General features: G+C 42.8%; 1 protein-coding gene across 1 annotated transcript; it reads left to right on the top strand.

The window, feature by feature from the left end:
* The first annotated feature begins 2,909 nt into the window (after window positions 1-2,909).
* On the top strand, window positions 2,910-17,404 carry ckmt2a (creatine kinase, mitochondrial 2a (sarcomeric)). Its single transcript, XM_047372904.1, has 10 exons — window positions 2,910-3,047; window positions 5,442-5,636; window positions 7,122-7,320; window positions 13,654-13,749; window positions 13,846-14,067; window positions 15,156-15,241; window positions 15,500-15,623; window positions 15,801-15,935; window positions 16,856-16,981; window positions 17,097-17,404. Exons 2-10 carry the CDS (start codon window positions 5,488-5,490, stop codon window positions 17,211-17,213), a joined length of 1,254 nt encoding a protein of 417 aa, XP_047228860.1. The 5' UTR covers window positions 2,910-3,047; window positions 5,442-5,487; the 3' UTR covers window positions 17,214-17,404.
* The last annotated feature ends 389 nt before the right edge of the window (window positions 17,405-17,793 follow it).

Genomic DNA, 17,793 nt, shown 5'->3' with positions numbered 1-17,793 from the left:
GGTTCATAGCTCGTTTAGAGACCCTTTTAATGATATGCTAATTTTGTGAGATAGGAATTTTGGGTTTTCATGAGCTGTATGCCAAAATCATCTGTATTAAGACAATAAAAGACCTGAAATATTTCAGTTAGTGTGCAATGAATCTAAAATATATGAATGTTAAATTTTCATCATGACATTATGGAAAATAATGAACTTTATCACAATATGCTAATATTTTGAGAAGGACCTGTATAACAAGATGACATTCATGTTGTAAAATGTTTTTTTTTGGTTATGCTACACCCAGTAGTTGTGCTTCAATATTACCTGTTAACATGTAGCTTAATGTTTGCTTCTAAGGCCAAGATAACAATGATTGGAAGACTTAAATTCTTTTATATCACTAAAAACAAACTGCCACTGTTGAAACGTCATCTTTCTTTTCGGCATCACAATTGTTGCAGTACCATATCCAATGGTCAATAGTGTTGGCAGTATGGGCTCACTGCTCTTCTCATGTCACAGTAAGGTCGCCCAACTTTTGATGAAAAACTGACTCATACAGCCTTCGAATAATTTCTTACAGCAAGTCGAGCTACAGCTGTTGTTTTGAGACGGATGATCCTAGCACCTCTGCTATGATAAGCGATCGTCTGTCCTTCCCATGTGCCTTATCGCAGCGAGGTATTCTGCTGTTACCCAGGCCAGCTCTCCCTTGTGCCACTATACCCACCGGTGCCCTTTGCCTAAGTCGTGATTCCACGATTTCCACAGCCTCCGCTGCCCTCCACTTGCGACCAGTCCTGACCCCCAAAGGGCTCCCAAGTACTGAACTCCCAGTACTGCAACACGTCTCTGGAACAAGTGTCCATGAACTCTTCACTCACGCTGCTGATTGGAAGCTTCAACTTGTTGTTTTGCCCATACAGAGCAATGCTGTTCAGGCTTCGAGGTAGCCCCAGCAACCTCTACAAAAACCTGCTGATCCTCCTTACAAAGCCTTCCACCAAACCCAGAGTTATCCACTTCAGTAACCAGTTCTCCAGGTCTTGATTGGTCACTTGAGTGCAGGCAACATCCTTCAGGCTGCAAAAGTATTCAGCTTTTTACCTATTTTGTTACATTCAAACCTGTAATTGAAATGTTTTTAAGCTTATTTTATATGATGGGTCTGCACAAAATAGTCTACATTGAAAATGAGAGATAAATAAATAAAAGAATTAAAGAAAATAAAAAATGGGCATGTATATATGTATCCATCCCCTTTACCATGAAGCCCCTAAAAAGGTCTGGTGCAGCCAGTTACCTTCAACAGTCACATAATTAGTGAAATGAAGTCTACATGGGTGCAATCTAAGTGTCACATGATCTGTGAGTATAAACGCACCTTTTCTGAAAGGTGAAAGAACACTGCTAAGCAAGAGGCATCACACCATGAAGACCAAGGAGCTCTCCAAACAAGTCAGGGACAAAGTTATTGAAAGGTGCATGTTCCCCTGGAGCACCATCAAATCCATCATCTTCAAATAAAAAGCACGTCGTACAACAACAAATTTGCCAAGAGAGGGCCGCCCACTAAAACTCACAGACCGGGCAAAGAGGGTATTAATGAGAGAGGCAGCTCAGAGACCAAAGGTAACCCTGAAGGAGCTGAAGAGTTCCCCAGCAGACTGGAGTATCTGTCCACAGGACCACAATAAGCTGTCCATAAACCTGGGCTTTATGGAAGAGTGGTCAGAAAAAAGCCATTACTTTGTGTTAAAATAAGAAGACACATTTTGAGTTTGCCAAACGGAATGTGGGCAAATGTATACAGAAAGGTGCTCTGGTCAGATGAGACTAAAATTGAGCTTTTCAGCGACCAATGAAAATGCTGTGTCTAAAGCAAACACAACTCATTACATAAGCCCAGGAACACAGTCCTTCCTGTGAAACATGCTGTGGCAATATCTCGCTGTGGGGATATTTTTCAGCAGCAGGTCCGAGTCAAGGGAAAGATGGATGGTGCCAAACACAGGGATATTCTTGAGCAAAACTAGTCAGTCTGCTTTCGATTTGAGAGTGTGACGAAGCATCACCTTCTAGTAGGACAATGACCTGAAGCATACTGCAAAAGCGGCAGTTACGCACGCTAAAGTTTTCTGTTATTTTGTCCTATTTGTTGTTTGCTTCACAATAAAAGAAAATGACACATCTTCTAAGTTGTAGGCATGTTTTTTGATGAAATATTGCAAACTTGCAAACAATCCATTGTAATTCCAGTTTGTGAGGCAACAAAACATGAAAAATGCAAAGGGGGTTGAATACTTTTGCAAGGCACTGTATGTGATGAAATCTTGGTCAGGTTCACCTTGTTCTCCCTGGCTTCCCTGAGGAGCTGGGGGACCACAGCCATGTGTTTTAGACACCCACGTACCTTTGGAATCCTATTTTCAAGTAATAGGCAATAAATAGTAGTGCATTGTCGTAAGGTGGAATTCATGCAGTCCATCAGAAACAAAAGAAAAGGCATTCTAATCACATGTACAAAAAAATGAAAACAACAAACGACATTACGGTACTTTGGAAAGGCACTGGATTTACATTGTTGGCTTTCTGTACACAGAAAAGCAGTAAACTTCATCATGATGTAAAAAACATGAAAGCCATTTACATCTGTCAACCTAATAATTGTATACAGTATGTCATTTTGTGTAATGTAATTCAAGTGGTTTGAGTCATTACGTCCACCAAAACGTCTTTAATATCTGAGTTCGATAAAACGTGTGCTCTCTTTTCAAAAGCTGCAGCTCTTTGGCTCTGAGTTTGTGATAACTGAAGGAGAGTAGAAAAGGTCATGTGTAACTGTGAAAGTCAAACTAGCCAATGATATCTGACCCGTGGTGCTCAAGGTTAAGCATGGCTCTCTGCAAATGAGCTCTACCTTCATTGGTTTATAACTGTGTCTGAACTTATGATTGGTCCTGAATTTGTATTCCCACAAGTGGGGGTGGAGCCCACGTTAGATGAGTCTCAAAAGCTACCTTTCAACAACCTTCAGTCAGAAGGCAGCAGCTTTCATACAGGTACTGTACCTTACTTTTTATTTTCTAATGCATAAAACCTCCATTAGCTTTTTGAAATCTGGGCCTAAAGAATTAACAGTCCTAAAATATATTTAGACGTTTTTAAAGCTAGAGTTTCTGTGAACACGTTCATAGGTAAATGCATGTGTCATAGTTGTTTTTAACATACAAGCATGGTAGTATCTGTTAAAGGCAGGATTTGATGCACTTGTCTTGTCAAACAAGAGAGTGCTTATAGTTTGTTAAAAAATATATATTTAAAAAATACCGATTCGTTTGCACTTTTACAGCCCAACCTAAACAGTAGTGTGTTCTCCAGTCTTAATCTTATGATGTCCTACCAAGTTATTGTGTCACATTATTTCCCTTCTTATCTATTTTCCATATCTCTATAACATTGGATTGACCTTATCAACGTCTGTACTGCAACCTGTCAAGAATGATACTGTATTCATGAGCCAGGAGTTGTTTTGGTCTTGGCACTGAATCCTGGCACCAAACATCCCTCCACTGATCTATAAATAATATTATTACCACTGACCCAAACAGAATGTGGGTTTCAATCTGTTCAGCAAAAGTTAAAACACAGTGCGCCCCAAATGCTGTAGGTGAAAGTCATGTGACTGTTTGACCAACTGGCTGACTCTAAAATGTTGGACCTATGAGGTATTTTTCCCCTCTGACTTGAATTAACAGGAGCAATCATGTCCTCACAGCCCTCCTCTATTTTTAGAAACAGCCTCCCAGACACCGTGTCAAAGTCAAGCTATGCTGTGACCTTGCATGTACTGAACCTGATTGGAAATAAATGTGATGCTGGGCATCGATTACTAGAATTTCTCTGAAAACAATAATAAACAATAAAACCAACGAAAAACATCAGAGTTAGGCATTAGGATCAGGGCTGATAAGAACCTAAACAAATGGTTCTCAATGTTCTAATTACTGGAGCATAAAGTCAGAGAAATCTTAAGTGACTAGGCTGTTGTTCTATCCAATCCTGTTTGTGTCTCTAAGAAAGGTGGTGGCTGCGTCTTAGAAAATCAGTCACAGGGCCAACAAACAGACACAAACATCCACAGATCTAAGTGTCATGTTAACCATTTAACCAACATGCATGTTATTAGATGGTGAGAGGATGCCGGAGTACACAGAGAAAACTCATGCATGCACAAGGAGAATATGCAAACTGTTGCTCCAAAAAACATGGAAAGTAAGCCCAGAGAAAATCAAACATTCACAGCACAACATTTTGAGTTCATTAACCTAATTAAACATATTTACTGTAGATTTTGAAGGATGCTGACAGAATCTGTGCTGTTGTAAAATATGAAGAGTGTAACCCAACAGGTTAGCTTACCTCTACTGTTTACTCTCAAAGTTAATGAGGCATTCAGGTGTTTTTGGTGGAAAAAAAGAAGCTATTGCTTAGCATGTAGAAGCATTTAGAACAAACCAGAACATGCAATACTCTAGAACATATGATAAATGAAAAACATTTTATTTTTAAACATCAGTTATGTGTCTTGTGGGGGCATCTAATGTTTTATTGCTTCAGATCTTTTATGTTTCTTGGCTGTTATTTTTTTCTGACATTTCTTCTGGTTGTGATTCCTTTTCCTCAGTTCTAAATTGCATGTCACATTATTCTTACTTAGTGTAGCATGACTGTGGTCTGCATGTTTATGTTTTTTACCTCTGTAGACAAGTTTGTGTTTGACTGCATGATTGATTGATTGATTGATTGGTTGATTGATTGGTTGATTGATTGATACAGTACCTTATAACGTGACATAAAAATGCTGCATATGAATATTTGAAAATAACAGTTTGTAGCATAGCAATGGACTTATTTTGTGAAGTGGCACATAGATATTAGCTATGTTTCTTTTGCTGTTGCTACTGATACTATTGATTAGATTAGTACATGTTTGCTTGCTTTACTGCCTAAATTCTCAACCAACCACAAAACCTGCATAGGCGTAGTTTAGGTTGCTGTTTATGCACATAATGAAGGATATGTCTTAAAGACATGGAGGGTGGAACATGGCGGAGGGTGGAAAGTAAAATAAAATAGATAAATGTTGAAAAGAACAAACCAAAGAACAGACCAAGAAAACAAAAAAGAACACAGTCTGAACAAACTGGGAAGATCAGCATCCAGGTCCCATGACAAAATCTGTTGATCTACACAGCAATTGTAAAAACGTTTATTAAAGTTTTGCCAAAAGACTTTATTATGTCAAATGTCACGGTCTTGCAATAGTTATATGTGTGAGGTTATACTGATGATGCTGCAAGCTTACATCATGCACTAACTAAACAAGTTACTTGTTGCTTTTGTGCAATTCTGTCACTTTCTGCTTCAGTTTCTTTCTTTATTCATATTTGTAGCTCTTCTTCTACTGACCTATACTTGAGGTAAACTTCTGGAGGAAAGATGTCAGGCTCCTTCAGGCGTCTGATCTCCAGCCGCAGTACTGCGGTGCTGCTGGCCAGCTTGGGGGCAGGGACAATGGCCACTGGTGTTTTGCTGAATGAGAACAGCTCTCTTGCTGCTGAGGCAAAGAAGAAGCTCTATCCTCCCAGGTGAGACGGGGCAACCTCAGCACAGCTGTGTGGGGAGCGATGAGGGGCCATGATGAGTGGGTGAATACATTACTATCTACCTCAGTAACACTGAAACGTTTCTATTTCTCAGAAGCATGACTTCAGCTAAAAAGGACATGAATGGCCAGTTTATTACCTCATTCAGGAGTGCGAAACACATTATGAGGCTCAGTGGGATGAATTGCATCAGCAGACAGTGAGAGAGGATGATTATCTGACAGGATGAAAGAGGGCAGGGGCTCATGGCTGACGCACTGGCAAATGCCTGCATGACCAGTGACACTCTCATGTTTCATCTATGCTACCTTTGACTCACTTTCTCTTAAAGTTTCAGATCCTATCCTATGCCCTGAACTTCTCGTTTTCCTAGTCTTCCTATTGATGGGTAACAAATTCAAGGAAAAGGTTATCCCTTAATCCATAACAATTAAAGATTTATTTGTTCTGTTATGAGATTGTGAATTTTAACCTTCATCCTGAAAGATTTACCTCCTCATTGAGTAGGTCTTCTCTGTGATAGCTTCAATGATATGACATAAGATGTCAAAGAGGGTTTGATAAATAAAAAATGGCTACAAATCATATACCACTCTTGCAACAAATGAATTTCTGAGCCATTGAACAACTAAAGGATACTTTGGATTCATCTTACTTACCATCAAAAAACTGAATGAGAAAAAATCTTTAGCATGATGTTCCATCACTTCAGAGGAGTTTCACACTTTAATGTGGAACATGTGCCAATCAAGATGTTCTGCTAGTACATTGTGGACTCAGTTTGTAACAGGAAACTTACTGTACCATGCACATTATGCAAGATATAGTTTTTATATTTGACAGCTTCTCGCCATGTACAGCAAACCAAGGAGAAAAACCGAGAATAAATCTGAAACTACATTTGTCTTTCAGATAACGATAAGTATTTCAGCATCTATCATACTTATGTTGATGACACACAGCTTTATGCATCTGTTTCACCAAGGAACCACAGTCTCTTACAGATACTATGATCATTATATCAATGATTAGGTTGGTGTGAATGTCCTTCAGCATCATCCAAACAAAACATGTTGTTTTTGTTTTCTGTTTGTTTGTTTTTACTAGCACTAAACTAGACTTAATATTGCTAAAACCAAAGAACATCAGAAATGTTGATGTAATGAACTCAGGCCTAAATTTTTAATTTCAATTAAAATCTATTATTAAATTGCGGTACTATAGGCTGAAAGCAATGACTGAAATAATGGACTCCTCTCAAAAGAGAACACAGAAAATTCATCAGACGATATTAGTAACAATGCTAATAAAATTCTTTGAGTTGTGACTGACTGAAGGTAGCATGGCAATTCTCAACTTTTACTCAAAAGTTATTCTGAAATAATCCACCCTGCACTTGAAGAACATCAATTGACAACATTTCATCTCTTAATGCTGTCCAATTCCTTCCTGCCTACCTCCCAACAGCTCCGACTATCCTGATCTGAGGAAACACAACAACTGCATGGCGTCAGCTCTGACTCCAGCTGTTTATGCTAAACTGAGGGACAAGTTGACCCCGAACAACTGGACCCTTGACCAGTGCATCCAAACCGGGGTTGACAACCCTGGTCACCCTTTCATTAAGACGGTGGGCTGTGTTGCTGGTGACGAGGAAACCTATGAGGTAACAAAACTCACAAGCAATATGTCAGTCTTATATTTAAAAGAATAACAATTAATTATCTGAGTATCACATATAAGTAGGGAAAATTGAAAAATTGTCATTACTTAATATATAAATCCAAATGTAACTTGGTGGGGGAATGATTCAACTGATCAAAGTGATTGGTTTTTAAGCATACCCTTTGACCACATGCAGATATTCTCAGACTATTCACCATCATTCTGGAATGCACTTCTGATACTATGCCGATGACATCCAAGTTTACATCTTCAAACCAAAAACTGCCTTCAGTTCCCCTGTTTTTATCAGTTTTCATTGGATTATCACAAGATACTTCAGAGAGAGGTAGTTCTCATCATTGACACAATGAAGACTTCAAATTGCTGAAGTTACAACCTTTATTAATTTCCCTTTAAAATCGTTCATTACACATTTCCTACATTAGACAAAACCATAAACATACTGCAGGTACGTTGAGGTTGACAAAGCTGTATTTGGCACAGGTGTTATTATTCATTTCAGAACCACTCCTAATCGTGCGAGTTCAGTGGTTTAAGTCACATCATGGAAGAGAATGAGAGAATGGATGGATCTGAAAGGGGGGAACAAACGAACAGCAGTGCAGAAGGATGCACCAGAATCGATGCCATGTAGGTGACTGGTGTAATTAGGCATTATGTAACTAGACTTTTCTTGGACCTGTTTTGTACAGGACTGTGAAGGGAAACCTTTATCGTTAAACAGTGTTTGTAAAATGAATGGAAATTAACCCTTTAAACTCTGAAACCCCAACACGAGACAGCTGAGCTGGGGGGCAACAAGTAAACCCACACCAGCCCGCCGCCACTCCCCGTGGGCCACTCCAGAGTAGAAGAGAGTCCAACCCCTCTCAAGGAGATGGGTTCCAGAGCCAATGCTAAGCGTGGAGGTGAGCCCGACTATTTCTAGTCGATATCTCTCGACCTCCCGCACAAGCTCAGGCTCCTTCCCCGCCAGCAAGGTGACATTCCACGTCCCTAGAGCCAGCCTAAGCATCCGGGGATCGGGCCGCTGAGGTCTCCACCTTCGTCCGCCACCCAATCCTCTTTGCACTGGTCCCTCACGGTTCCCCCTGCAGGTGGTGGGCCCACTGGGGGATGGCCTCGCGTCTCTCATTCGGGCTTGGCCCGGCCAGGTCCCGCAAGGAACAACCCGGCCACCAGGCGCTCTCCGACGAGTCCCGACCCCAGGCCTGGCTCCAGGGTGGGACCCCGGCTCCGCCGTACCAGGCGTCGTCACGTGCCTCGATATTTTGGTCCTCGAGCGATTCTTGAACCACTCTTTGTCTGACCCATCACCTAGAGCCTGTTTGCCATGGGAGACCCTACCAGGGGCATTTAGGCCCCAGACAACATAGCCTCTAGGATCATTTGAGCACTCAAACCCCTCCACCACGTTAAGGTGGCAGTTCAAGGAAGGGCATTTCATTATTCTGCTGGGGGACTTCAACGCCCACGTGGGGAACGACAGTGACACCTGGAGAGGCGTGATCGGGAGGAATGGCCTCCCCGATCTGAATCCGAGTGGTGTTTTGTTATTGGACTTCTGTGCTAGTCACGTATTGTCCATAACGAACACCATGTTCAAACATAAGGGTGTCCATCAGTGCACTTGGCACCAGGACACCCTAGGCAGGAGGTCGATGATCGACTTTGTTGTCGTATCATCAGACCTTCGGCCGCATGTTTTGGACACTCGGGTGAAGAGAGGGGCTGAGCTGTCCACTGATCACCACCTGGTGGTGAGTTGGATCCGCTGGAGGAGGAGAAAGCCGGACAGACTTGGCAGGCCCAAGCGCATAGTGAGGGTCTGCTGGGAACGCCTGGCGGAGCCCTCGGCCAGGGATGTATTCAACTCCCACCTTCGGGAGAGCTTTAACCAGATCCCGGGGGATGTTGGAGATATAGAGTCCGAGTGGACCATGTTCTCCGCATCTATTGTCGATGCTGCTGCCCGTAGCTGCGGCCGTAAGGTCTGCGGTGCCTGTCGCTGCGGCAATCCCAGAACCCGGTGGTGGACACCGGCAGTAAGGGATGCTGTCAAGCTGAAGAAGGAGTCCTATCGGCTGTGGTTGGCTTGTGGGACTCCTGAGGCGGCTGACGGGTACCGTGAGGCCAAGCGTGCTGCGGCCCGGGCTGTGGCAGAGGCAAAAACTCGGGCCTGGGAGGAGTTCGGTGAGGCCATGGAGAAGGACTACCGGTTGGCCTCGAAGCGATTCTGGCAAACTGTCCGGCGCCTCAGGAGGGGGAAGCAGTGCTTCGCCAACACTGTTTATAGCGGGGGTAGGAGACTGCTGACCTCGACTGAGGACATTATCGGGTGGTGGAATGAGTACTTCGAGGATCTCCTCAATCCTGCCATCACGCATTCCGTGGTGGAAACAGAGGCTGGGGACTCGGGGTTGGACTTTTTCATCACCCAGGCTGAAGTCACCGAGGTGGCTAAAAAGCTCCGCGGTGGCAAGGCTTCGGGGGTGGATGAGATCCGCCCTGAGTACCTCAAGTCTCTGGATGTTGTAGGGCTGTCATGATTGACACGCCTCTTCAACATTGCGTGGCGGTCGGGGACAGTGCCTCTGGACTGGCAGACTGGGGTGGTGGGGTGGTGGTCCCCCTTCATAAGAAGGGGGACCGGAGGGTGTGTTCCAACTACAGGGGGATCACACTCCTCAGACTCCATGGTAAGGCCTATGCCAGGGTATTGGAGAGGAGAGTCCGACCGAGAGTCGAACCTCGGCTTCAGGAGGAGCAGTGTGGTTTTCGTCCCGGCCGTGGAACACTGGACCAGCTCTATACCCTCTACAGGGTGCTCGAGGGTTCATGGGAGTTTGCCCAACCGGTTCACATGTGTTTTGTGGACCTGGAGAAAGCATTCGACTGTGTCCCTCGTGATGCCCTCTGGGGGGTGCTCCAGGAGTATGGAATCGGGGGCCCTTTATTAGGGGCCATTCGGTCCCTGTACGAGCGGAGCAGGAGTTTGGTCCGCATTGCCGGCACTAAGTCAGACCTGTTCCCGGTGCATGTTGGACTCCGGCAGGGCTGCCCTTTGTCACCGGTCCTGTTCATAACTTTTATGGACAGGATTTCTAGACGCAGCCAAGGGCCGGAGGGGGTCTGGTTTGGGGACCAGTGGATTTCGTCTCTTCTTTTTGCGGATGACGTAGTCCTGCTGGCCCCCTTTAGCCAACACCTACAGCATGCGCTGTGGCGGTAAGCAGCCGAGTGTGAAGTGGCTGGGATGAGGATCAGCTCCTCCAAGTCCGAGGCCATGGTTCTCAACCGGAAAAGGGTGGCTTGTCTTCTTCAGGTTGGAGGGGAGTTCCTGCCTCAAGTGGAGGAGTTTAAGTATCTCGGGATCTTGTTCACGAGTGAGGGAAGAATGGAGCGGGAGATCGACAGACGGATCGGTGCGGCTGTCACAGTAATGAGGGCACTGTGCCGGTCCGTTGTGGTGAAGAGAGAGCTGAGCTGAAAAGCAAAGCTCTCAATTTACCGGTCGGTCTAAGTTCCTACCCTCACCTATGGCCATGAACTTTGGGTCATGACCGAAAGAACGAGATCCCGGATACAAGCGGCTGAAATGAGCTTCCTCCTTAGGGTGGCCGGGCACTCCCTTAGAGATAAGGTGAGGAGTTCGGCCATCCGGGAGGGGCTCGGAGTAGAGCCGCTGCTCCTCCACATCGAGAGGAGCCAGTTGAGGTGGCTCGGGCATCTATACCAGATGCCTCCTGGATGCCTTCCTCGGGAGGTGTTCCAGGCACGTCCCACCGGGAGGAGGCCCAGAGGATGGCCCAGGACACGCTGGAGGGACTATGTCTCTCGGCTGGCCTGGGAACGGCTTGGGCTCCCCCTGGGGTTGCTGGAGGAGGTGTCTGGAGAGAAGGACGTCTGGGCCTCTCTGCTGAGTCTGCTACCCCCGCGACCCGGTCCCGGATAAGCGGAAGACGACAAGTACGAGTACTCTGAAACGAGTAATAATCAAAAACTGCTATTCATTCAGAAGTTAACTGTTTATAAAATGCTATGACTAAATATGTTGGAGTGCTAAATTATATTTTTACTATTTAGAATAGACATGAATTTCACATTCTAATCAAAACCAGATATTAACATCCACTGTATAAAAAGACACATGATCATTTTTCTCACTGGCTGACATTAAATCTGGCTAAACATTTCCTTATGTAGGTCAATTAGGATTACTAACATTATTTATATTCGTTAAATGCCAGAATTAGACAGATTATTTTTTACATAACTTTATTTTGCTTTCCTCAAATTCAGTTTACTCACATATTCTTAGTATTTGGTAGAATTGCCTTTTAGGTTAAGTGGTCTCTCTAAATTGCCCTTAGGTGTATGAATGAGTGTGTGCATGGTTGTTCATGTGTTGCCCTGTGATGGACTGGGGACCTGTCCAGGGTGTACCCCACCTCCTGCCCATAGACTGCTGGAGATAGGCAACAGCGACCCACTATGGAATAAGCGGTAGAAAATGAATTGTCTTTCATCTAAGCTTATTTTGTCCCCTAATAAACAGCATACTGTGTTGTTCAGGTTAGCTGAATATCCAAGTTTGCTTACTTGAACAGCATGTCTAAAAACTCTTTATTCATTTTGTGGTATTTTTACGGACACAGCTGAACAGTTACTAATCTGTTTAATTGACTGTGTTTATGCCATTCACATAATCTGTGCTGAGGTTGAAAATTTGATGGAAGGGGATTTATTCTCTCAAAACCTAATAAAACAATGTAGGAGTAGCAACTTTTGGAAAAGAAATGTTTCTGCTTATATTTACATAAACAAAGTCATGCAGAAAATTATTTATTCCCATTTTCTATAATTAATGGAAAAATATTTGCTGGTATTACAGCAATCAAACCTTTCTTATAATAGATCCCCCGCGACCCACTATGGAATAAGCGGTAGAAAATGACTGACTGACTGACTGGCCTTTGAAACTGTATGACTTGGGTTGGATGTTTTGGGTTTCCCTCCACAAGCTTCTTACACTACATAGTTTGATGGAATTTTGGCCCATTCCTCCTGACAGAATTGCTGTAACGGTTTACACACACATTTTCAGCTCAGCCTGCAAATTTTCTCTGGGACTGAGATCAGGTCTTCTAAACAACAACCTTGTTGTCTCTTAGTCACTTTGTAAATAATCTAAAGTTTGCTTATGGTTTTCTTCCATTTCTACAAGCTTTAAGTTCCAGGCTGACATCTTGACATGTTGCTTCAGTGTTTCCACATGATCTTTTCTTATTATGCCATTTTAAGTGCAACACTCCTTTCCTCAGCAAAACACCTACCGGACATAATGCTGACGCCCTCGTACTTTACAGTAGGGATCGTGCTCTCCGGTTTGTAAGCTTACCCCTTTTTCCTTCTAATGTACCGATGGTCAACTTCCAGTCTTTCATTTTAGCATTATCAGACCAAAGGACATGTTTTTATAAATTGAGGTCTTTGTCCCTGAATGAATTTGCAAAATGGAATCCTTCTTTTTCTGTTGCTTCAGGAGAAATTGTGTCTTCCTTGCTAAGTGTCCTTCTAGTCCATGTTAGTGCAGAACTTGTTTCACTGTGGATAATGACACTCTTCCCTGCTTCAGTCAGCATCTTTACAAGATCTTTTACTTTTATTCACACATTTCGTCACAAAGTACATTCATCCTTGAGACACGGATCCCATCTCCTTCCTGAACAGCCATCATGGCTGGACGTCTCCCAGCAGTTTATCCTCACAGAGAACTGTCTGAGTAGATCAACATGGCACCTTCAGGTATCTGAAAATAATACCCAAGGATGAACCAGACTTTTGGAGGTTCTCAATTCTCTTCCTGATTTCTTTGCTGATTCCTCTTGATTTTCACATGATGTCACACAGGAAACTGTAGTTTGAGGTGTTGCCTTAAAATAGATTCACAGATGTGCCTCATTTTAACTCAAATGCTGTAAATTGACTTATCAATAGCTTACAAAGCCATGATATAATCATCTGGCCTTTCCAAAACTGTTTTAAGACATAGTAATCTTAGTGTATGTAAAGTTCTGATTTTGAAGAAATAAAAAAAGGATAGAAGCTATCTTTCATTATTCTAAAATTTCAACCCAAATATTTTAGATAATTGTAACCCACCTAAAACAGGAAACATCTGATTTAGGTTGTTCATCTTTTTATACAGAGGATGTAAATAACTTTCAGTTGTATTTTTTCCTGCATAACCCAGTCAAAATAAAGTTCTACAAGTATTCAAGTGTTTTAAATCTTTTGCTGTTTCTTCCAGGTGTTTGCTGAACTCTTTGACCCGGTCATCAAAGACAGACACAATGGGTACGATCCCAGAACCATGAAACATCCCACTGACCTGGATGCCTCTAAGGTTGTACCACAACTTCAGCTATTTGTTCTGTGGTCCATACACACCCTAATAAAACACTCAGTATATTTGTTGTCTCTTTCCTCCATCTACCTCTAGATAACACACGGGATATTTGATGAAAACTACGTTCTGTCATCCCGCGTCCGGACAGGCCGCAGCATTCGTGGACTGAGCCTTCCCCCGGCCTGTTCCAGGGCTGAACGGCGTGAGGTGGAGCGGGTCGCAGTTACAGCTCTGGCTGGTCTAAAAGGAGACCTCGCTGGACACTACTACAGCCTGGGAGATATGACGGAGAAAGAGCAGCAACAACTTATTGATGTGAGTCAGTGATGGGCCAGAGACATTAAATACCCTCAGATATCTAGTCATTCAGTTGCATAACCACGCATTCACAATCAAGGTTTAACACGAGTTGTTAACAATCAGTTGGGACTACTCAGACTAATCAGGTTTCTTTTAAAGCTAAATTTGCAAAACAAGATTACTCATAAAATGCAAAGGAAAACTTTATTGGATCTGGACCGGTGGTTTGGCAAGGATATTTTGAAGAGTCCCTGAATAAAATCAGTTCTTCTGAGTGAATGGAACAATCTGATGTGTGTGTATGCCGTACAAAAGAAAGTATCAGTTCCTCTTTGACTGGCAGGTTTTATGATCAGAGACCGGACTGGTGCCAGAGGATCTGAGCAGGCCAACATTTAGTGAAACATTCAGGAACAAGAAACGGATGTATGTACAGTGCTGTGAAAGTGTTTGCCCTCTTACTAATTTCTTCTATTTTTCCTTCTTTTTTTGTCCCACTTAAAATTTTTATATCACAAAAGAAATATTAACATTGAACAAACAACTTGAGTAAATACAAAAAGCAGTTTTCAAATGATGATTTCATTCATTGAGGGGAAAAAGGCTATGCAAACCAACCTGGCCCCTATGTGGAAAAGTAATGGTTCCAGTTTGTTAAATCATGAATTTACTGTGATTAAACTACAGCTTTTAGAAAGATGTGCTGGATTTAATGAACAAAACTCAGGGCAGATTATAACCTGACCTACATATATGAAAAATAATTGAAATCAAATCTCTCTCATCTCTAGAAAACAATCATTGTGAGCATCCATCAATAGCTTGTGAAATTGAGCTCTATGTAGTTTAATCAAAGATAATTCATATGGGGTGGGGGGGTCAATTAAATATTTTTCACATAGGGCCAGGTTGGTTTTGATAACTATTTTCCCTTTTTATTCAATATTAAATTTAGTTTCACAAATGTTGGTTTAGAGTCTGAAAGATGCTCATCTATAACTCACCTCCATAATGATCTATGATTCCTGTTGTGTTCTCTCTGCCAACTAAATAAAAGGTGTTTGTTAACATCCTACTGCCTCCCTTTACCTTTTCATCTGTAGGACCACTTCCTGTTTGACAAGCCTGTCTCTCCATTGCTGACGTGCGCCTTCATGGCCAGAGACTGGCCGGATGCCAGGGGGATCTGGTAGGGTCCATTCAGCCGGCTGCATGAGTTACTGTCTGTGACCACGCATAACTTCTTGTTTCATAAATTGGAGACATTCCATTGTTTTTGTTCACATTTGCTGAGTGCTGTAATTCACAAATCGATGCTCGAAATAATTCTGCACAAATGAGCATTAAAGATGAGAAGATATCAGAACGTCAGAGTAAGTAGTTGGTGATGAAAGCTTGATGCTATAGGGGCGTTTTTGGTTGAGTTCCTGTGACTGCTTGTCCTCAGGCACAACAATGACAAGACCTTCTTGATCTGGATAAATGAGGAAGACCACACCAGAGTCATCTCCATGGAGAAGGGCGGCAACATGAAGAGAGTGTTTGAGAGGTTCTGCAGCGGTCTCAAACAGGTATGTTGGAGCCCGGGATTTTAACGAGCCATGGGGGTAAATCATTTTAATGGCTATTTAGGTAGCACGGCTGTTTACTTGGTCTATGCAGCACCTTCATAAGTTGATAGTACTATATTTCATATGTTGTTTTCTGTTTGTGCATGAACTAAATGATTTGGATGTGCTGAATGGCAGGTTGAGCATCTGATCCAGGAGAGGGGCTGGGAGTTCATGTGGAACGAGCGTCTGGGATACATCCTCACGTGCCCCTCCAACCTGGGCACCGGCCTGCGGGCGGGAGTGCATGTCCGCCTGCCAAAACTCAGCAAGGTGAATCACCCACTGCAGCACCAACATATTCAGCTAACGTCTTTTAACTATATTTTTAAATTAAATATTCAGCAATTTACTTTAAGGGTTTGATCTACATCAGTTAAACACAACTTGTTCTTGTTTTGTCTGTCAAGTTCATTTTTCTTTTTAATCTGCAATGATTCATGCATGTTAGGATGGTAATAAAGTGCCTGGCCAATTCTTCATTATTCACAAATAAGAATCTAAAGAGTGGAATCCTCCTGAGTGAAACCACCTCTGGCTGCAGTAGTAGCTGCCAGTCTTTTGGGTGTGTCTCTACCAGGTTTGCACATCCAGATACTGAACATTTGACTATTCTTCTTTAAAAAAATAGCTCAGGATCAGTCTGGATGGATCACATCTACGAATTACAATTTTCAAATCTTGATTGGATTTAGGTCTGGACTTTGACTGGGCCATTCCAGCACATCAATATTCTTGGACTAAACCATTCAATGGTAGCTCTGGCTTTATGTTTAGAAGGTGAACCTCCATCCCAGTCTCTAGTCTTTTGCAGCCTCTAACAGGTTCGCCCTGTATTCAACTCCATCCACCTTCACCCCCTCAGCATGATGCTGCCACCATCATGGGGGAGGTGTGTTCAGGATGATGTGCAACATTAGTTTTTCCCTGCATACATCTAAAGGAAGTTTAGAGAGAAAATGATCAGAAAGAAGCCATTTTCTTCTCCTATACAGGACTTGACAAAGTCCAGACCCATACAGAAAAAAATCAAAACCACTGCAGTGTGTTATGCTTTTAGTCATTCAGCCTCAAACATTACAGCATGTTAAACTTTGCAGTATCCCTTTTCTAAAACTGCCTTAAATGTGCCATTGTAATGTAAAGAAAGCAAAACATATGAATTACAAGTTGTGCCACATTTTGCTCTGCAGGACCCACGTTTCTCTAAAATCCTCAACAACCTGCGGCTGCAGAAGCGAGGCACGGGTGGAGTCGACACGGCAGCCACTGGAGACACCTTCGACATTTCCAATCTCGACCGTCTGGGCAAATCTGAGGCGAGCCTCCACATTCTGTTTCTATATCCTTTAGGCATTATTGCTGTTGGTGTTTACCCCATACAGCCAGAGCATCTGCTTTGCACCAGAAGTGACGTTTGGTGTTTGCATTTAGGTGGAGCTGGTTCAGCTGGTGGTCAATGGGGTCAACTACCTTATTGAGTGCGAGAAAAAGTTGGAGAAGGGTCAGGACATCCAGGTCCCACCCCCACTCACTCAGTTCAAGAAGTGAGAGCCGAACTGATGGGTGTGAGCAGGAGACCTGAGGCGTGATGGAGAACCTTGGCACTACCACAGAGGTTGATGTCAGTCTCAAAGTTTGTAAATCTTCAGGGTAAAAAGATCTTCGACATGACCTGCAGAAAAGTCTACCTCAAGTTAAGGATTACCCTGACTTTAATTAAAAAAAAAAACATTAAACAAGTTGACTTTCTCTGTTACATGGCATGTATCCGAGCACTTTAAACTCATAACAAATCTTCATCCAGATTCAACACGTCATTATTGGATGCTTTTAGCTTTAATATGTCAACAACATTCCAGCCATTCTGCACACATGAATGCAAGACCACTTTATCTGAGCATCAATCACAGATGCTGTATTTTTACCACTTCTCCAGTCCTGAATGTGATGAGGCCAAAAAAAGGAGGAAATATTTTATTCAGAAGGAATATTTTCCTTAAAATACAAAATAATGATTTAAATGACACCTGAATGTTGTTGCATGGTCATTATCTTTGTTTCACGTCTGGGCTTTATCCGGAACAAATTCTGATTTTAGTCGACATAGTGGCATATGGTTGATGATGAG

This window comes from Girardinichthys multiradiatus, chromosome 8, assembly GCF_021462225.1.
Source record: "Girardinichthys multiradiatus isolate DD_20200921_A chromosome 8, DD_fGirMul_XY1, whole genome shotgun sequence".
NCBI lineage: Eukaryota > Metazoa > Chordata > Actinopteri > Cyprinodontiformes > Goodeidae > Girardinichthys > Girardinichthys multiradiatus.
The sequence above is the reverse complement of the archived record's forward strand: the minus strand, read 5'-3'. Positions and strand labels throughout refer to the sequence as shown.